Genomic DNA, 20,736 nt, shown 5'->3' on the forward strand with positions numbered 1-20,736 from the left:
GCTGTGAGGTACTAGCCACATCTAATTGCCACACACTCGACTGTGCGGTACTAGCCACATCCAATTGCCACACACTCGACTGTACGGTACTAGCCACATCCAATTGCCACACACTCAGCTGTGAGGTACTAGCCACATCTAATTGCCATACACTCGGCTGTGAGGTACTAGCCATATCCAATTGCCACACACTCGACTGTGCGGTACTAGCCACATCCAATTGCCACACACTCGGCTGTGCGGTACTAGCCACATCTAATTGCCACACACTCGGCTGTGAGGTACTAGCCACATCCAATTGCCACACACTCGACTGTACGGTACTAGCCTCATCCAATTGCCACACACTCAGCTGTGAGGTACTAGCCACATCTAATTGCCATACACTCGGCTGTGAGGTACTAGCCATTTCCAATTGCCACACACTCGACTGTGCGGTACTAGCCACATCCAATTGCCACACACTCGGCTGTGAGGTACTAGGCACATCTAATTGCCACACACTCGACTGTGCGGTACTAGCCACATCCAATTGCCACACACTCGACTGTACGGTACTAGCCTCATCCAATTGCCACACACTCGACTGTGCGGTACTAGCCACATCCAATTGCCATACACTCGGCTGTGCGGTACTAGCCACATCAAACTGCCACACACTCGGCTGTGAGGTACTAGCCACATCCAATTGCCACACACTCAGCTGTGAGGTACTAGCCACATCCAATTGCCATACACTCGGCTGTGCGGTACTAGCCACATCCAATTGCCACACACTCGGCTGTGAGGTACTAGCCATATCCAATTGCCACACACTCGACTGTGCGGTACTAGCCACATCCAATTGCCACACACTCGGCTCTGAGGTACTAGCCACATCTAATTGCCACACACTCGACTGTGCGGTACTAGCCACATCCAATTACCATACACTCGGCTCTGAGGTACTAGCCACATCTAATTGCCACACACTCGACTGTGCGGTACTAGCCACATCCAATTGCCATACACTCGGCTGTGCACTACTAGCCACATCTAATTGCCATCTATTCGGCTGTACGGTCAGCAGGTGAATTGCATAGTAAAATAGTTCAGGACGTGACCAGTAGAGGGCGCCAGTACGTTCTGGTGATGAGCTGTCGGCCGCTGTACTCCGCTGTGTACTGTGGGGAAAGGCCTCAACTCAAATCCCCGAAGACTGCATCAAACGACGTGACGTCATCGCTAGGCGCCGGAAGTTGCGCTGCTGCCTGCGAGAGTCTCCACGTGAAAGCGGTGAGGGCAGAAGAGTCCGGAGAGCGGTGGTGAGTGCGGGGCGGCAGCTTTTACATCTGCGCGTTATAACTGGGCACTGGCACAGGGGGTTCTCGGGCATGAGCCGGTCATTGCCGTTGTTTCCTGCTGTAAGAATTCATTTTCCACGATATATACTGATAATGGTGGACAATATTCAAATCAGAACTACATCAAGAACTCGTGTTGTATAGTAGCAGCCCACCCTGCAGACATTCAAGTGCTCCATACTAGCTGCAGCCACAGTGATACTAGAAGAGACAGTCCCTGCACACCCATATAAGTTACTGTGATTCTAGAAGAGACAGTCCCTGCACATCTATATCAGCCACAGTGATTCTAGAAGAGACAGTCCCTGCACATCTATATCAGCCACAGTGATTCTAGAAGAGACAGTCCCTGCACATCTATATCAGCCACAGTGATTCTAGAACAGACAGTCCCTGCACATCTATATCAGCCACAGTGATTCTAGAAGAGACAGTCCCTGCACATCTATATCAGCCACAGTGATTCTAGAAGAGACAGTCCCTGCACATCTATATCAGCCACAGTGATTCTAGAAGAGACAGTCCCTGCACATCTATATCAGCCACAGTGATTCTAGAAGAGACAGTCCCTGCACATCTATATCAGCCACAGTGATTCTAGAAGAGACAGTCCCTGCACATCTATATCAGCCACAGTGATTCTAGAAGAGGCAGTCCCTGCACATCTATATCAGCCACAGTGATTCTAGAAGAGGCAGTCCCTGCACATCTATATCAGCCACAGTGATTCTAGAAGAGACAGTCCCTGCACATCTATATCAGCCACAGTGATTCTAGAAGAGACAGTCCCTGCACATCTATATCAGCCACAGTGATTCTAGAAGAGACAGTCCCTGCACATCTATATTAGCCACAGTGATTCTAGAAGAGACAGTCCCTGCACATCTATATCAGCCACAGTGATTCTAGAAGAGACAGTCCCTGCACATCTATATCAGCCACAGTGATTCTAGAAGAGACAGTCCCTGCACATCCATATCAGCCACAGTGATTCTAGAAGAGACAGTCCCTGCACATCCATATCAGCCACAGTGATTCTAGAAGAGACAGTCCCTGCACATCCATATCAGCCACAGTGATTCTAGAAGAGACAGTCCCTGCACATCCATATCAGCCACAGTGATTCTAGAAGAGACAGTCCCTGCACATCCATATCAGCCACAGTGATTCTAGAAGAGACAGTCCCTGCACATCCATATCAGCCACAGTGATTCTAGAAGAGACAGTCCCTGCACATCCATATCAGCCACAGTGATTCTAGAAGAGACAGTCCCTGCACATCCATATCAGCCACAGTGATTCTAGAAGAGACAGTCCCTGCACATCCATATCAGCCACAGTGATTCTAGAAGAGACAGTCCCTGCACATCCATATCAGCCACAGTGATTCTAGAAGAGACAGTCCCTGCACATCCATATCAGCCACAGTGATTCTAGAAGAGACAGTCCCTGCACATCCATATCAGCCACAGTGATTCTAGAAGAGACAGTCCCTGCACATCCATATCAGCCACAGTGATTCTAGAAGAGACAGTCCCTGCACATCCATATCAGCCACAGTGATTCTAGAAGAGACAGTCCCTGCACATCCATATCAGCCACAGTGATTCTAGAAGAGGCAGTCCGAGCACATCCATATCAGCCACAGTGATTCTAGAAGAGGCAGTCCGAGCACATCCATATCAGCCACAGTGATTCTAGAAGAGGCAGTCCCTGCACATCTATATCAGCCACAGTGATTCTAGAAGAGGCAGTCCCTGCACATCTATATCAGCCACAGTGATTCTAGAAGAGACAGTCCCTGCACATCTATATCAGCCACAGGGATTCTAGAAGAGACAGTCCCTGCACATCTATATCAGCCACAGGGATTCTAGAAGAGACAGTCCCTGCACATCTATATCAGCCACAGGGATTCTAGAAGAGACAGTCCCTGCACATCTATATCAGCCACAGGGATTCTAGAAGAGACAGTCCCTGCACATCTATATCAGCCACAGGGATTCTAGAAGAGACAGTCCCTGCACATCTATATCAGCCACAGGGATTCTAGAAGAGACAGTCCCTGCACATCTATATCAGCCACAGGGATTCTAGAAGAGACAGTCCCTGCACATCTATATCAGCCACAGGGATTCTAGAAGAGACAGTCCCTGCACATCTATATCAGCCACAGGGATTCTAGAAGAGACAGTCCCTGCACATCTATATCAGCCACAGTGATTCTAGAAGAGACAGTCCCTGCACATCTATATCAGCCACAGTGATTCTAGAAGAGACAGTCCCTGCACATCTATATCAGCCGCAGTGATTCTAGAAGAGACAGTCCCTGCACATCTATATCAGCCGCAGTGATTCTAGAAGAGACAGTCCCTGCACATCTATATCAGCCGCAGTGATTCTAGAAGAGGCAGTCCCTGCACATCTATATCAGCCGCAGTGATTCTAGAAGAGGCAGTCCCTGCACATCTATATCAGCCGCAGTGATTCTAGAAGAGGCAGTCCCTGCACATCTATATCAGCCGCAGTGATTCTAGAAGAGACAGTCCCTGCACATCTATATCAGCCGCAGTGATTCTAGAAGAGACAGTCCCTGCACGTCTATATCAGCCGCAGTGATTCTAGAAGAGACAGTCCCTGCACGTCTATATCAGCCGCAGTGATTCTAGAAGAGACAGTCCCTGCACGTCTATATCAGCCGCAGTGATTCTAGAAGAGACAGTCCCTGCACGTCTATATCAGCCGCAGTGATTCTAGAAGAGACAGTCCCTGCACGTCTATATCAGCCGCAGTGATTCTAGAAGAGACAGTCCCTGCACGTCTATATCAGCCGCAGTGATTCTAGAAGAGACAGTCCCTGCACGTCTATATCAGCCGCAGTGATTCTAGAAGAGACAGTCCCTGCACGTCCATATCAGCCGCAGTGATTCTAGAAGAGACAGTCCCTGCACGTCCATATCAGCCGCAGTGATTCTAGAAGAGACAGTCCCTGCACGTCCATATCAGCCGCAGTGATTCTAGAAGAGACAGTCCCTGCACGTCCATATCAGCCGCAGTGATTCTAGAAGAGACAGTCCCTGCACGTCCATATCAGCCGCAGTGATTCTAGAAGAGACAGTCCCTGCACGTCCATATCAGCCACAGTGATTCTAGAAGAGACAGTCCCTGCACGTCCATATCAGCCACAGTGATTCTAGAAGAGACAGTCCCTGCACGTCCATATCAGCCACAGTGATTCTAGAAGAGACAGTCCCTGCACGTCCATATCAGCCACAGTGATTCTAGAAGAGACAGTCCCTGCACGTCCATATCAGCCACAGTGATTCTAGAAGAGACAGTCCCTGCACGTCCATATCAGCCACAGTGATTCTAGAAGAGACAGTCCCTGCACGTCCATATCAGCCACAGTGATTCTAGAAGAGACAGTCCCTGCACGTCCATATCAGCCACAGTGATTCTAGAAGAGACAGTCCCTGCACGTCCATATCAGCCACAGTGATTCTAGAAGAGACAGTCCCTGCACATCCATATCAGCCACAGTGATTCTAGAAGAGACAGTCCCTGCACATCCATATCAGCCACAGTGATTCTAGAAGAGACAGTCCCTGCACATCCATATCAGCCACAGTGATTCTAGAAGAGACAGTCCCTGCACATCTATATCAGCCACAGTGATTTTAGAAGAGACAGTCCCTGCACACCCATATCAGCCACAGTGATTCTAGAGGAGACAGTCCCAGCAAATCCATATCAGCCACAGTTATTCTAGAGGAGACAGTCCCAAGACATCCATAAGTCACGGTGATTCTAAAAGAGACAGTCCCAGCACTTTCATATTAGTGACTGATTGTAGAAGAGGCAGTCTCAGCACATCCATATCCGTGACAGTCACACTGTAGGGTTGTTGGGTGTAGACCCTCACAAATTTTAAATTGATGACCTAAGGAGGATAATTCATCAGTCAAAAAATAGTGGACTACTACTTTGAGTGTGGTCATAGCCAAGGGATTAAGCACACCACTTATTGAGGTGATGAATGGATATGTCTAAGCATTAGGGCTGGGCAGACCTAGACAGTAAGGCTATGTGCCCACAGGAGCTTGTTTCTGCGGAATTTGCCGCAGAAAACCTGTGGAATTATCTGGATTTTCCAGATAAATCCGCAGGTTTTAGCAAGTACAGACACTCCCCATGTTATCCTATGGGACATGGGGAGTGTCTGTGTCCAAGTTGCGGATACGTGCGGCTGCCGAACATGGTGCGGATGTCCCGCAGCCGCACATAACTGCATGTCAATTATTCCTGCGGAATTGCCTGCGGAAATCCCGGCCCTCCGCTATGGCGATAGAGGCCGGGACGTCCGCAGGTAATTCGCATGAAAGTCCGCAGGTTTACCGCAGCTAGATCGCTGGAATCCCGCAGCTAAAAATAGCTGCGGATGCCGGCGGGCAGCTGCGGGAAGCCTGCGGCCGTACCTGCGGATATATCCGCAGGTGCGATCGCCCATGGGCACATAGCCCAAAAGTCCGGATCCGCGCGGTTTAAAGGATGCCCAGAATTCCATGTGTTTGATCCGGATTCAGCATTGGGAAATTTAAAAAAAAATAAAGAAAACAAGAATGAACCGAGCGCTTCATACTTGCCAAGGCTCTATGTCATGGCGGCATACTGCTTCCAGGTCACGCATTCGCACTCTTTAGGTTTATCGCATACACATGGCTTTCCTCACCCACCGGCCATCCTGCCGCCTGTGATTGGTTGCAGTCAGACGCGCCCCCAACCTGTGTGACTGTGTCTGTTTGCAATCATTGACAGACGCTGTATGCGGGTCAGTACCGAGGTATAAAAATAAATAAAACAATTGGTGCAGCCAGGTCCCCCGGTATTCTGATACCCAGCACAGATAAAGCCCATGGCTACAGGCTGCCGACCCAGTCCTGCATTTATCTTGGCTGAGTATCAAAAGAAGAGAATCGTATGCGGCTTTTTTTTTTTTTTTTTTTATTCCCCCAATTATTTAAATAAAAAAAAAAACTGATCTGCGGTCCCCTCAATTTTGATACCCATACATGATAAAGCCAGCTGGGGGCTGGTATTCTTAGGCTGGGGAAACTTAGCCTAAAAATATTAGCCTCCAGCCGCCCGGATTTGTTGCATCCATTGAATGGGACAAGCCCGGTGCTTTACCACAGTGTTCCCCAACTCCAGTCCTCAAGGCCCACCAACAGTGCAGGTTTTTGGGATTTCCTTAGTATTGCACAGGTGTTAATGTAATTACCTGCCCAGGTGCTGGTTCCAACAGCAGTGCAATGCTAAGGAAATCCTGAAAACATGCACTGTTGGTGGGCCTTGAGGACTGGAGTTGGGGAACCCTGCTTTACCAGATCTTTCCGTTGCCCTGGTGCGGTGGCAATTGGGGTAATTGCAGGTGTTAATAACAGCCCACAGCTGCTACTAAACCCTAGATTAGTGATGACAGGCGTCTATGACACCTCATCATTAATCTGTAAGTGAAAGGAAAAAAACACAGAAAAAAATCCTTTATTTAGAATAAAAGACAAAAATCACCCTCTTTCAGCGCTTTAGTATTCCCCAAACACACCTGAAATAATCAACATGAGATCCCAAGGCGATTCAGCTCTGCTCCATCTGAATCTCACAGCGAGCGCCATGGAACATGACTGCCCGCTGTGAGTGCAGACATACAATGACTGAGCTGCGATGAGCAATGATGTCACAGCTGGAGATTCTCATGGTCCTCCACCTGTAACAGCAGGTATCCTGACCTCAGTAAAGTCAGTGTCCTCACCTTAGTTGTGACCTGCATCTCCTGGCAGAAAACCCCAGGTGCTGAAAATTTTACACCATATTCCCCCACCCAATCTACACCTCCTGGCAAAAAAATTGTCATTCGGCATGAAGTAGTGATACATTTTTTTTGCCACGGTTTTTTTATGCATTTTTTCCCGTGGTTTTTGTCGCGGTATTTGCCAGGAGGTGCACTTTTAGTGCTGGATTCGAAGTTGAAGAGGAAACATCACCACACCCACTAACCTGGATGGAGCCCATACAGTCTAGGTTCACGGTAGATGTTAGCGTGTATGGCCTCTTTCAGTTACACTGCTTTCCCCGCCCACCGGCTGTCCTGGCGCCTGTGATTGGATGCAGTCAGCTGCCACTCAGGGTGGGGGCGCGTTTGACTGTAATTAGCGGCCCAGGAAGTGAATGCAAGGCCTGGGAGTAGCGTACAGCTATGCCGGAGCCTTGGTAAGTCCACCACTTGCGCTCCCATTCCTCTATCTTTTCTAACACCATTTATAATCTCCGGATTCTGATCCCCATAGACTAATATGGGGGCCGGATTCTAGACCGGATTCGTTTTTTTTTTTTTTTAAAGAGAACATGTCCCGTTTTTTTGATTGTCCTGTACCTGTGTAGAGAGTCCAGTGGTGGTGTATGATGTGTGTTCCGGCATGCTCATGTGACTGAATTTGGCATGTACAGATAGCATGTCACTGGCCCTATACACTGCAAATGGCTCGTCATTATCAATAACGGCATAAACATTAGCATATTCATAAGGATATATCTATACACGTATATATATATACCATAAATGCATAAGAGGACTACCATATATGCACCAAATCGCTAAGGAATTACAGAACAACCAGGACAAAGAGGCGATCAATTGGTTCCAAAGATATTTTTATTATCAATAATTGCAAACAGGTAAGAGGGTTAAGGGCAAAAAAACGAATTACATCACCACAGTTGCAAGGTAGAATTATGTATATAATGAAAAATAGCTGGCAAGCAGTGCATACAAAATATGTATGTTAAACCCATGTTAATGTGTAAACCATCCGATAATTACCGTGGTTAGAATTTATTTGTAGATATAACATATAAGTATGTCACTATCACATCAATAACATAGGGTTAACATCATGGGCACATATATATCTAAGATTGTCCATTAACTATAATGCGTACCATTCAAGGATAAACAATAGTGAACATATATCCATACTTGTAACCCAATTCAATACAGCTATGTCTATATCATGAAATATTCATTGTTCCATGGTCAAATAGATCGATCATAAGATATATTATGACATGCGCCCATGCCCACCATACAAGGCAACATAACACATGACGGAGTATTCATAACAGAATCCATATTTTAATATAATAGTGGAAATGTAGATACATTACCACTAAAAAGATATCAAAATGACACTCCAACAGGTCAGTGTGAGCAGCGAGAGACGGACAGAGGCATATATCACCATACATCACAACATGCCCATAAAAGAAATTTAAATATTCCAAGTGCAGCATATATCCACATATGTCAAGGATTATTAATTACTCTATGGGCACGAGAATCAACCATAAAGGAACTCAGAAATCACATGTCCATGTGCGCTCAACAGACCCCATAACACATGGTGGAATGCATATAAGACATCACCATACATATATATAACTAGAAGGTGGCCCGATTCTACGCATCGGGTATTCTAGAATTTACGTATTGTGTAGTTCATGTATGATTTTTGTTTATATATATATATATATATATATATATATATATATATAGATGTTGTTGTGTGTAGTTACCAAGTGTTTGTGTAGGGCGCTGTACATGTTCTGGGTGTTGTCTGGGTGTGACGGGGGGTGAGAGCGGTGTTGTATGTGTGTTGCGTTGTTTGTGGAGCGCTGTGTGTCTGTAGCGTTGTGTGTGTGTTGCGCGGTTTGTGTGTGTGTGGTGTGTTTTGGGGGGAGGTATGTTTTGTGCAATGTGTGTGTTGTGCGGTATGTGCGTATATTTGTGTGTGCCGCGGTGTTTGTGTGTTGTCTGTGTGTGTGGGTGTCTGTGTAGGGCAGTTGTTTGTGGTTCCCAGTGTGTGTGTGTGTGTGTGTGTGTGTGTGTGTGTGGTGTGTTGTGCAGTGCGCGCGCGCGTGTGTGTGTGTGTGTGTGTGTGCATCAGCCTCTCTTCTCTCAGCCTACCTCTCCCAGCCTCCCTCCTCCCAGCCTCCCTCAGCATCAGCTTCCCTCTCCCAGCCTCCCTAAGCATCAGCCTCCACCAGCATCAGCCTCTCTCCTTCCAGCCTCCCCCAGCATCAGCCTCCGCCAGCATCAGCCACTCTCCTTCTAGCCTCCTCCAGCATCAGCCTCCCTCTCCCAGCCTTCCCCAGGATCAGCGTCTCTCCTCCCAGCCTCCATCCTCCCAACCTTCCCCAGCATCAGCTTTCCCCTCCCAGCCTCCCTCAGCATCAGCCTTCCCCAGCATCAGCCTCTCTCCTCCCAGCCTCAGCCTCTCTCCTTCCAGCCTCTCCCAGCATCAGCCTCTCTCCTTCCAGCCTCCCTCAGCATCAGCCTCCTCTTCCCAGCCTTCCTCAGGATCAGCCTCTCTCCTCCCAGCCTCCTTCCCAGCCTCATCCTCCCAGCCTCCCTCAGCATCAGCCTTCCGCTCCCAGTCTCCCCCAGCATCAGCCTCCCCAAGCATCAGCCTCCACCAGCATCAGCCTCTCTCCTTCCAGCCTCCCCCAACATCAGCCTCTCTCCTTCCAGCCTCCCTCAGCATCAGCCTCCCGTTCCCAGCCTTCCCCAGGATCAGCCTCTCTCCTCCCAGCCTCCTTCCTCCCAGCCTCCCTCAGCATCAGCCTTCCCCTCCCAGTCTCCCCCAGCATCAGCCTCCCCAAGCATCAGCCTCCACCAGCATTAGCCTCTCTCCTTCCAGCCTCCTTCTTCCCAGCCTCATCCTCCCAGCCTCCCTCAGCATCAGCCTTCCGCTCCCAGTCTCCCCCAGCATCAGCCTCCCCAAGCATCAGCCTCCACCAGCATCAGCCTCTCTCCTTCCAGCCTCCCCCAGCATCAGCCTCTCTCCTTCCAGCCTCCCTCAGCATCAGCCTCCCGTTCCCAGCCTTCCCCAGGATCAGCCTCTCTCCTCCCAGCCTCCTTCCTCCCAGCCTCCCTCAGCATCAGCCTTCCCCTCCCAGTCTCCCCCAGCATCAGCCTCCCCAAGCATCAGCCTCCACCAGCATTAGCCTCTCTCCTTCCAGCCTCCCCCAGCATCAGCCTCCCCAAGCATCAGCCTCCACCAGCATCAGCCTCCCTCGTCCCAGCCTCCCCCTCCCAGCCTCCCCCAGCATCAGCCTCTCTCCTCCCAGCCTTCCCCATGATCAGCCTCTCTGCTCCCAGCCTCCTCCAGCACGCCGTGCTCCTCTGCCGACACTCACACACCCGATCGCATCCACTCACACACACCCGATCGCATCCACTCACACACACCCGATCGCATCCACTCACACACACCCGATCGCATCCACTCACACACACCCGATCGCATACACTCACACACACTGACGATATTGCACATACGCGCTGATACTCACAACATCCGGGGATATCACATGCTTCTGGCCATGTGATCCCCCGGCAGGTCCTGGAAGCTCACAACAGCACAGTATCGCCGCCGAGAAGCAAGCGATATCCCAGGATGCTGTGAGTATGTGGATGCGATGTGATGTGTGAGGTGTGTGTGAGTGTGATCTGATTTGTGTGTGTGTGTATGTGTGTGTGTGTGTGCTGTTATGTGTGTGTATGTTCCGCAGCTGCAGGACCTTGATGTGTGGATGTGTGTGTGAGGTGTGTGTGAGAGTGAGTGTGAGCCGGTGTACACTGGTAACTATGATACACATCGGGTAACTAAGGGACCTTAGTTACCCGATGTGTATAATGGTTACCAGCTTTCATGGCCTCCGTCAAGATCCCAGCATCGCAAGGTTATGTCTGGCGCTGCCGGGATCCTGACGGAGCCGGTGTAGAAGCAAGCGATATCCCAGGATGTTGTGATGTGTGAGGTGTGTGTGAGAGTGAGTGTGAGAGTGGGTGTGATCTGATGTGTGTGTGTGTGTACTCACCTGGGAATCGGAGCTCCATGTCAGTTGGGCCAGAGCGAGCGTGCATTGCGTGAGGGGGGCGGGGCCTGCAGAGAGCCGGGGCGAGAGGCCAATCCGTGTGGGGGGGCGGGGCCATGGCGAGCCCAGCGGCCAATCAGCTTTGTGTCACCGTAAGGACATGTCACGGTGACACAATTTTGGAGCATGACAGACAGACAGACAGAATAAGGCAATTATATATATAGATAATGGAAATATATCCTAAGAGAATTGTCCACTGTAGAATCACAGCAGATGTCTAATCGGCATTCCAGAAAATAATTGCGGTCAAATAAGGGACCAGCATATATCCCTACATATCCATAAAGGACACAGTCAGAATACGGCACATACGGCACCAAGGTGCCATGGACATAGCCATATGCCTAGAGATAATTATGCAGTGGTACAAGATAGAGCGAACCGCACTGCTAAACACAAGCCAGCATAAATTATGTTACCTAGATGATAGTAGACACTGTGGTGGTAATGCGCCCGATGCGCATTTCGGTGTGTACCTTCGTCAGGGGGCGTGACCGGAAAGGGAAGGGGGTGCCGTTAAAAAGGCCTCAATCCCCAGCTGATTGGGCAGTCATGGTGACGCATCCGAAGCCGGACGAGCGGAAGTCCCGCCTCACAGACGCGTCATGGCCACAGAGGGCGCCGGGTAGGAAAACCAGCGTCCCCGTAACCATAGAGACGCGCCCGAGAGACATGGAAATCCAAGGCCGGCGACGCATGCGTGGACCACACAACCAGGTGGGGAAAGACGATAATACTTTACATAGAATATAAGGAGTAGTACACAATCTTTAATCAGTTTATATTAGAAGATCTCATAATAGTAGAAAGCTCCCACATATAGAACCCCATAGGACAATAAATATAAACACCATTACCAATCTATATCAAGGATATTATAACACCATATAGTGCTACATAAGAATCAATCTGAGCTACATATACATTATTCTAAAATAGAACAATGTATAGACAAAACATGCTCTCAAACATTCCATAACACCATATGAATAACAACATACATATACATGATTCAGTTTGAATCATGTATATGTATGCTGGTCCCTTATTTGACCGCAATTATTTGCTGGAATGCCGATTAGACATCTGCTGTGATTCTACAGTAGACAATTCTCTTAGGATATATTTCCATTATTATATATATGTATGGTGATGTCTTATATGCATTCCACCATGTGTTATGGGGTCTGTTGAGCGCACATGGACATGTGATTTCTGAGTTCCTTTATGGTTGATTCTCGTGCCCATAGAGTAATTAATAATCCTTGACATATGTGGATATATGCTGCACTTGGAATATTTAAATTTCTTTTATGGGCATGTTGTGATGTATGGTGATATATGCCTCTGTCCGTCTCTCGCTGCTCACACTGACCTGTTGGAGTGTCATTTTGATATCTTTTTAGTGGTAATGTATCTACATTTCCACTATTATATTAAAATATGGATTCTGTTATGAATACTCCGTCATGTGTTATGTTGCCTTGTATGGTGGGCATGGGCGCATGTCATAGTATATCTTATGATCGATCTATTTGACCATGGAACAATGAATATTTCATGATATAGACATAGCTGTATTGAATTGGGTTACAAGTATGGATATATGTTCACTATTGTTTATCCTTGAATGGTACGCATTATAGTTAATGGACAATCTTAGATATATATGTGCCCATGATGTTAACCCTATGTTACTGATGTGATAGTGACATACTTATATGTTATATCTACAAATAAATTCTAACCACGGTAATTATCGGATGGTTTACACATTAACATGGGTTTAACATACATATTTTATATGCACTGCTTGCCAGCTATTTTTCATTATATACATAATTCTACCTTGCAACTGTGGTGATGTAATTCGTTTTTTTGCCCTTAACCCTCTTACCTGTTTGCAATTATTGATAATAAAAATATCTTTGGAACAAATGGCTCGTCATGTATTAGCCAGTCACTAGCCTGAAACTAATGGTGTTGTGGAGTCGTTGGATTAAGATTCTTTTCAGCCACATCTTATCATTTTCTTTTCTACAGTTTCTCATCGACATAGATTTTCCACAATGGGCAAAAAAGGAAAAATAGGAAAGAGCCGCAAGGATAAATTTTATCATCTGGCAAAGGAGACAGGTAAGCAGTTGTCTGTTCTTCGTCTATAGCAGGGGTCTGAAACACGCGGCCCGCGGGCCGCATGTGGCCCGTCAGGCTGCTTCGTGCGGCCCGAGGCCCGTGCCCCTGTTCACTATCACAGCCGGTGCAGGGGCCGCAGCCACTGTCTGTACTTTGTTAGATGAGTGTTTTGCCGGCGCTGCGCTCTCAGAAGCAAGGACTGTGCGCGCGCAGCGCTGGCAAAACATTCATCTGACAGAAATCGCTGCCAGTGGCTGGGGTCCCTGCAGCGGCCGCGATAGTCACCGGGGCACGGCCTGCAGACAGCGAGAAGCAGAGATGAGGAGCCGAGGGAGTGCGAGACAGGTGACAAGAATGGTGTTTGTTTATTTTTTGTGTATGTGAAGGACGGCACATTAACCCCTTAGCGACCTATGATGTACTGGGTATGTTATGGCTCCCTGGTACTTAAGGACCCTTGACATACCTAGTACGTCATGGCGAAATCGCAGCCCCGGTGGCTGCGATCGCCGTTTGCATTGCTAATAGCAAATACCTTAGATTCAGGGAGGAGGGGACCTCAGGAGGGGTGGTGTCTCCTCCCCGGACCTACGGAGGCTGTGATTGGCTGTGCGGCGTTCGTCAGCCAATCACAGCCACTGTAATGTTACAGCCATTGAAAATGGCTGTAACATTGAAATCCAGCCCTGATCAGTGCGGCTGTAGCACCGATCATTGGCTGGAGCTGGGTGACCTCTGTTTCACCCGCCCCCAGCTCTGATTGGAGAGACCGGCCTTGTGACCGATCTGTCCAATCACTGCCCCCTCACCTTCACTCCGGCGTCTGTGGGTGGAAGGAAGCCGAGAGCGATCGGTAAATTATCACCTTTCACCCGCCGCCACTGCCCCCCCCATTACTACAGGATGGGCACATGACTATAGAATAGGGACAAGGTGGGCACATGTCTATAGGATGGGGACAAACTGGGCACCTTAAAATAGAATAGGGACAAGGTGGGCACATTACTATAGAATAGGGACAAGGTGGGCACATGTCTATAGGATGGGGACAAGGTGGGCACATGACTATAGAATAGGGACAAGGTGGGCACATGTCTATAGGATGGGGACAAGGTGGGCACATGTCTATAGGATGGGGACAAGGTGGGCACATTACTATAGAATAGGGACAAGGTGGGCACATGTCTATAGGATGGGGACAAAGTGGGCACCTTACTATAGAATAGGGACAAGGTGGTCACCTTACTATAGAATAGGGACAAGGTGGGCACCTTACTATAGAATAGGGACAAGGTGGGCACCTTACTATAGAATAGGGACAAGGTGGGCACCTTACTATAGAATAGGGACAAGGTGGGCACCTTACTATAGAATAGGGACAATGTGGGCACCTTACTATAGAATAGGGACAAGGTGGGCACCTTACTATAGAATAGGGACAAGGTGGGCACCATACTATAGAATAGGGACAAGGTGGGCACCTTACTATAGAATAGGGACAAGGTGGGCACCTTACTATAGAATAGGGACAAGGTGGGCACCTTACTATAGAATAGGGACAAGGTGGGCACCTTACTATAGAATAGGGACAAGGTGGGCACCTTACTATAGAATAGGGACAAGGTGGGCACCTTACTATAGAATAGGGACAAGGTGGGCACCTTACTATAGAATAGGGACAAGGTGGGCACCTTACTATAGAATAGGGACAAGGTGGGCACATGTCTATAGAATAGGGACAAGGTGGGCACATGTCTATAGGATGGGGACAAGGTGGGCACATTACTATAGAATAGGGACAAGGTGGGCACATTACTATAGAATAGGGACAAGGTGGGCACATGTCTATAGGATGGGGACAAGGTGGGCACATGTCTATAGGATGGGGACAAGGTGGGCACATGTCTATAGGATGGGGACAAGGTGGGCACATTACTATAGAATAGGGACAAGGTGGGCACATTATTATAGAATAGGGACAAGGTGGGCACATGTCTATAGGATGGGGACAAGGTGGGCACATGTCTATAGGATGGGGACAAGGTGGGCACATGTCTATAGGATGGGGACAAGGTGGGCACATTACTATAGAATAGGGACAAGGTGGGCACATTACTATAGAATAGGGACAAGGTGGGCACATGTCTATAGGATGGGGACAAGGTGGGCACATGTCTATAGGATGGGGACTAGGTGGGCACATTACTAAAAGATGGGGACATTACAAGGATGGGCATAATACTATTGGATGGGGACATTAGAATAGGGACAAGGTGGGCACATTACTATAGGATAGGGAACATTACTAAAAGATGTTGGCCAAAATTTCTATATAGTGAAAATTGCAACACTATTAGTTACAAGAAAGGGATAAAATGTAAAAAAAAAAAAAAAAAAAAAAAAAAAGCATGACTTTTTTTTACCATCAATTTTTTTTTTTTTTTTTTTATATTTAACCAAATGTGCACATTTATTATAATAAACAAGTGAAAAATGTTGAAAATCAGTGATCCCAAGGTGTGTAAAAAAATTATATGGCACCAATAAAAATGTCACTTTGTCCCGCAAAGAATGCGGCCTAACCCAAATTATTTTTTTCCTCTGTGCGGCCCATACACCCAGCCGAGTTTGAGACCCCTGGTCTATAGGAATGTGTCTCTGCGGGGGAAGTTCACTGCGGCTGTATTACTACATCTGAGCCCTCTGCATGTCCTCTTACTGTGCGTTGTCTTAATGTTTCCAGGGTACCGCTCCCGATCAGCATTTAAGCTCATTCAGCTTAATAGAAAGTTTCAGTTCCTGCAGAAGGCTCGAGCACTCATTGACCTGTGTGCTGCCCCCGGAGGCTGGTAAGTGACGGTGCATGCACTTGTCTGGATTAATGTGTGGCGTACACAAGGTCGGTATGGCTGTGTTTCTGTACGTTCCTGTTTGGTTGGTTTTGTTAGTTGGTTTATATCAGTGGTCCTGCCTTTTGGAATCCCTGAAGAGCTGCTGATATTGTGTCTGGATGTACAGGAGGTAGTACATGTAGCACAAGAATGGGACAAGTCCTTACTTCTGATAATGACATCCTCCAAATTCACTGTATGGTGATGAAACCACGTCTTCAAAGTCTGTATGAAGAGCTATGTCCTGATTAGGTAGCTGTACATATATATTTATATATTCTTTTTATTTCAGGCTCCAGGTTGCCTCAAAGTTTATGCCTGTCTCCAGCCTTATAATAGGTAAATTCATTTTATTCACAAAGCTTTTTTTCTTTGTCGCTCCATTGGGAGACCCAGACAATTGGGTGTATAGCTTATGCCTCCGGAGGCCACACAAAGTATTACACTAAAAGTGTAAAGCCCCTCCCCTTCTGCCTATACACCCCCCGTGCATCACGGGTTCCTCAGTTTACATGCTTTGTGCGAAGGAGGTCAGACATCCACGCATAGCTCCACAGCTTAGTCAGCAGCAGCTGCTGACTATGTCGGATGGAAGAAAAGAGGGCCCATAACAGGGCCCCCAGCATGCTCCCTTCTCACCCCACTCTTGTCGGCGGTGTTGTTAAGGTTGAGGTATCCATTGCGGGTACGGAGGCTGGAGCCCACATGCTGTTTTCCTTCCCCATCCCTTGAGGGGCTCTGGGTGAAGTGGGATCCTAATCGGTCTCCAGGCACTGAGACCGTGCTCCATCCACAGCACCTGGGGTATCTGCTGGACAAGGAGCCGAGTATCGTCAGGGACAGGGCCCTGCTACTTTGAGGTACTCTGTGTCCCCGTGGGGACCGCGCACAGAAACACTCCAGCCTTGCTGGGTGTGTTAGTGCACTGGGGACCGCAGCGCTGACCGCGCTTGTGCCATCACACACTACAGCGTGGCTGGTGTGTTAGTTTACTAGGGACTACCGCGCTGACCGCGCGCTGCCATTGCACACTGCAGCGCGCCTGGGAGTGTTAGTACGCCGGGGACTACCGCGCCGACCGCGCTTATACGCCGGCCGCGCTTATAACTTGAGTCCCCGGCTTTTGCGGCCTAGTCTCACTTTTTTCCCGCCCCCGGGCCTGCCAGTCAGGGGAAGGGCAAGACGCTGTACAGAAAGTCAGCGCTGAGGGCTGGAACATGCTTTGCATACTCCACCCCCTCACTGTGCACAGTGGGGCACCAGTTTCCCGCACTTTATAGGGCACGCCCACGGCCCCCTCCTCTCTTCAGGACGCCGGCAGCCATTCCTGTCAGCTCTTCTGACGCTGGAGAGGGGAAACAAGCTCTGGGAGACCCAGGCAGGGATTCTGGTGACCACACTACCGCTTTGAGCGGGCGGTAAGCAGCACCTGAGGTGCTGGCCCCACTAGTGCAGAAGTGTACATATAGATTATATGCTTATAGGCTATACTTTACACTGTATGGTGCACGTTTGTTTTTTGGCTATATACCCTCCTGGATTGCTCAGAGGAGACAACAGCATGTCGTCCACAAGAAGCAAGGGTGCCAAAGCACAGGCTTACTATGCTGCCTGCGCCGCATGTACGGCTATACTACCGGCAGGTTCCACTGACCCTCATTGTGTGCAATGCTCGGCCCCTGTGGCACTTACTCAGCTGGAGCCTCTGCTAAGGGTGGCCCAGGAGAAACCACCGGCTAACGCTGTCCAAGTGACGGGGACGGAGTTTGCAGTTTTTACTGATAGACTTTCTGAGACTATGGCTAAGATATTAGAAGCCTTGCAGTCCAGACCGGTATCTCAGACCATGGGCACTGTGGAATCATTGCACCCTGGTCCACCTCAGTTGGAGCAACAATGTCCTCCCGGGGTGTCTCATAGGTCCCAGGGTGAGGTCTCTGACATGGACCGCAGTCCCAGACCACCTAAGCGAGCTCGCTGGGAAATTCCCTCGACATCATCACATTGTTCAGGGTCTCAGCAGGAGGACTCTCTGTATGATGAAGCGGAGGTAGCTGATCAGGATTCTGATCCTGAGGCCGCTCTCAATCTAGATACACCTGATGGGGACGCCATAGTGAATGATCTTATCGCGTCCATCAATCAAATGTTGGATATTTCTCCCTCAGTTCCTCCAGTGGAGGAGTCAGTTTCTCAGCAGGAGAAATTCCGTTTCAGGTTTCCCAAGCGTACAACGAGTATGTTTCTGGACCACTCTGACTTCAGAGACGCAGTCCAGAAACACCGAGCTTGTCCTGATAAGCGTTTTTCCAAGCGCCTTAAGGATACACGTTATCCTTTCCCCCCTGACGTGGTCAAGGGCTGGACTCAGTGTCCCAAGGTGGATCCTCCAATCTCCAGACTGGCGGCTAGATCCATAGTTGCAGTGGAAGATGGGGCTTCACTCAAGGATGCCACTGACAGGCAGATGGAGCTCTGGTTGAAATCCATCTTTGAAGCTATCGGCGCGTCTTTTGCCCCAGCATTCGCAGCCGTATGGGCACTCCAAGCTATCTCAGCGGGTCAAGCGCAAATTGACGCAATCACACGTACGTCTGCGCCGCAAGTGGCGTCCATAACCGCTCAGACGACGGCATTTGCGTCCTACGCTATTAATGCTATCCTGGACTCTGCGAGCCGTACGGCGGTTGCAGCCGACAATTCGGTGGCAATACGCAGGGCCTTGTGGCTACGGGAATGGAAGGCAGATTCGGCTTCCAAAAAGTGCTTAACCAGTTTGCCATTTTCTGGCGACCGTTTGTTTGGTGAGCGATTGGATGAAATAATCAAACAATCCAAGGGAAAGGATACATCCTTACCCCAGGCCAAACCAAACATACCCCAACAGAGGAGGGGACAGTCGAGGTTTCGGTCCTTTCGGGGCGCGGGCAGGTCCCAATTCTCCTCGTCCAAAAGGCGTCAGAAGGATCAGAGGAACTCCGATTCATGGCGGTCTAAGTCACGTCCTAAAAAGACCGCCGGAGGTGCCGCTACCAAAGCGGCCTCCTCATGACTTTCAGTCTCCTCACACCGCATCCTCGGTCGGTGGCAGGCTCTCCCGCTTTTGCGACGCCTGGCTGCCACAGGTAAAAGACCGTTGGGTGAGAGACATTCTGTCTCACGGTTACAAGATAGAGTTCAGCTCTCGTCCTCCGACTCGATTCTTCAGAACATCTCCGCCTCCCGAGCGAGCCGATGCTCTTCTGCAGGCGGTGGACACTCTAAAGGCGGAAGGAGTAGTGGTCCCGGTTCCTCTTCAGCAACAGGGTCACGGTTTTTACTCAAACCTGTTTGTGGTTCCAAAGAAGGACGGTTCTTTCCGTCCGGTCCTGGACCTAAAACTGCTCAACAAACACGTAAAGACCAGGCGGTTCCGGATGGAATCCCTTCGCTCCGTCATCGCCTCAATGTCCCAAGGAGACTTCCTTGCATCGGTCGATATCAAAGATGCTTATCTCCACGTACCGATTGCTCCAGAGCATCAGCGCTTTCTGCGCTTCGCCATAGCAGACGAACACCTTCAGTTCGCGGCACTGCCGTTCGGCCTGGCGACAGCCCCACGGGTTTTCACCAAGGTCATGGCTACAGTAGTTGCGGTCCTCCACTCTCAGGGACACTTGGTGATTCCTTACTTAGACGATCTGCTGGTCAAGGCACCCTCTCAAGAGGCATGCCAACACAGCCTCAACGCTACTCTGGAGACTCTCCAGAGTTTCGGTTGGATCATCAATTTTCCAAAGTCAAATCTGACACCGGCCCAATCACTGACATATCTTGGCATGGAGTTTCATACTCTCTCAGCGATAGTGAAGCTTCCGCTGAACAAACAGCGTTCACTACAAACAGGGGTGCAATCTCTCCTTCAAGGTCAGTCACACCCCCTGAGACGCCTCATGCACTTCCTAGGGAAGATGGTGGCAGCAATGGAGGCAGTTCCTTTTGCGCAGTTTCATCTGCGCCCACTTCAATGGGACATTCTCCGCAAATGGGACAGGAAGTCAACGTCCCTCGACAGGAACGTCTCCCTCTCTCAAGCAGCCAAAGCTTCCCTTTGGTGGTGGCTTCTTCCCACTTCATTGTCGAAGGGGAAATCCTTCCTACCCCCATCCTGGGCGGTGGTCACGACGGACGCGAGTCTGTCAGGGTGGGGAGCAGTCTTTCTCCACCACAGGGCTCAGGGTACGTGGACTCAGCAGGAGTCCTCCCTTCAGATCAATGTTCTGGAGATCAGGGCAGTGTATCTTGCCCTAAAAGCGTTCCAGCAGTGGCTGGAAGGCAAGCAGATCCGAATTCAGTCGGACAACTCCACAGCGGTGGCTTACATCAACCAC

At 49.2% G+C, this 20,736-nt stretch overlaps 1 protein-coding gene across 1 annotated transcript in view; it reads left to right on the forward strand.

Annotated features, from left to right (window-relative positions):
- Positions 1-1,215: 1,215 nt before the first annotated feature.
- Positions 1,216-20,736, forward strand: part of FTSJ3 (FtsJ RNA 2'-O-methyltransferase 3) — a 92,102-nt gene continuing 72,581 nt past the window's right edge. The window contains exons 1-4 of the mRNA XM_075349375.1: positions 1,216-1,304; positions 13,383-13,475; positions 16,219-16,324; positions 16,659-16,705. Coding sequence (XP_075205490.1) covers positions 13,409-13,475; positions 16,219-16,324; positions 16,659-16,705 — 220 coding nt within the window. The 5' untranslated portion in view covers positions 1,216-1,304; positions 13,383-13,408. The remainder of the gene's footprint in view (positions 1,305-13,382; positions 13,476-16,218; positions 16,325-16,658; positions 16,706-20,736) is intronic.

This window comes from Anomaloglossus baeobatrachus, chromosome 5 (assembly GCF_048569485.1).
Source record: "Anomaloglossus baeobatrachus isolate aAnoBae1 chromosome 5, aAnoBae1.hap1, whole genome shotgun sequence".
Lineage (NCBI taxonomy): Eukaryota > Metazoa > Chordata > Amphibia > Anura > Aromobatidae > Anomaloglossus > Anomaloglossus baeobatrachus.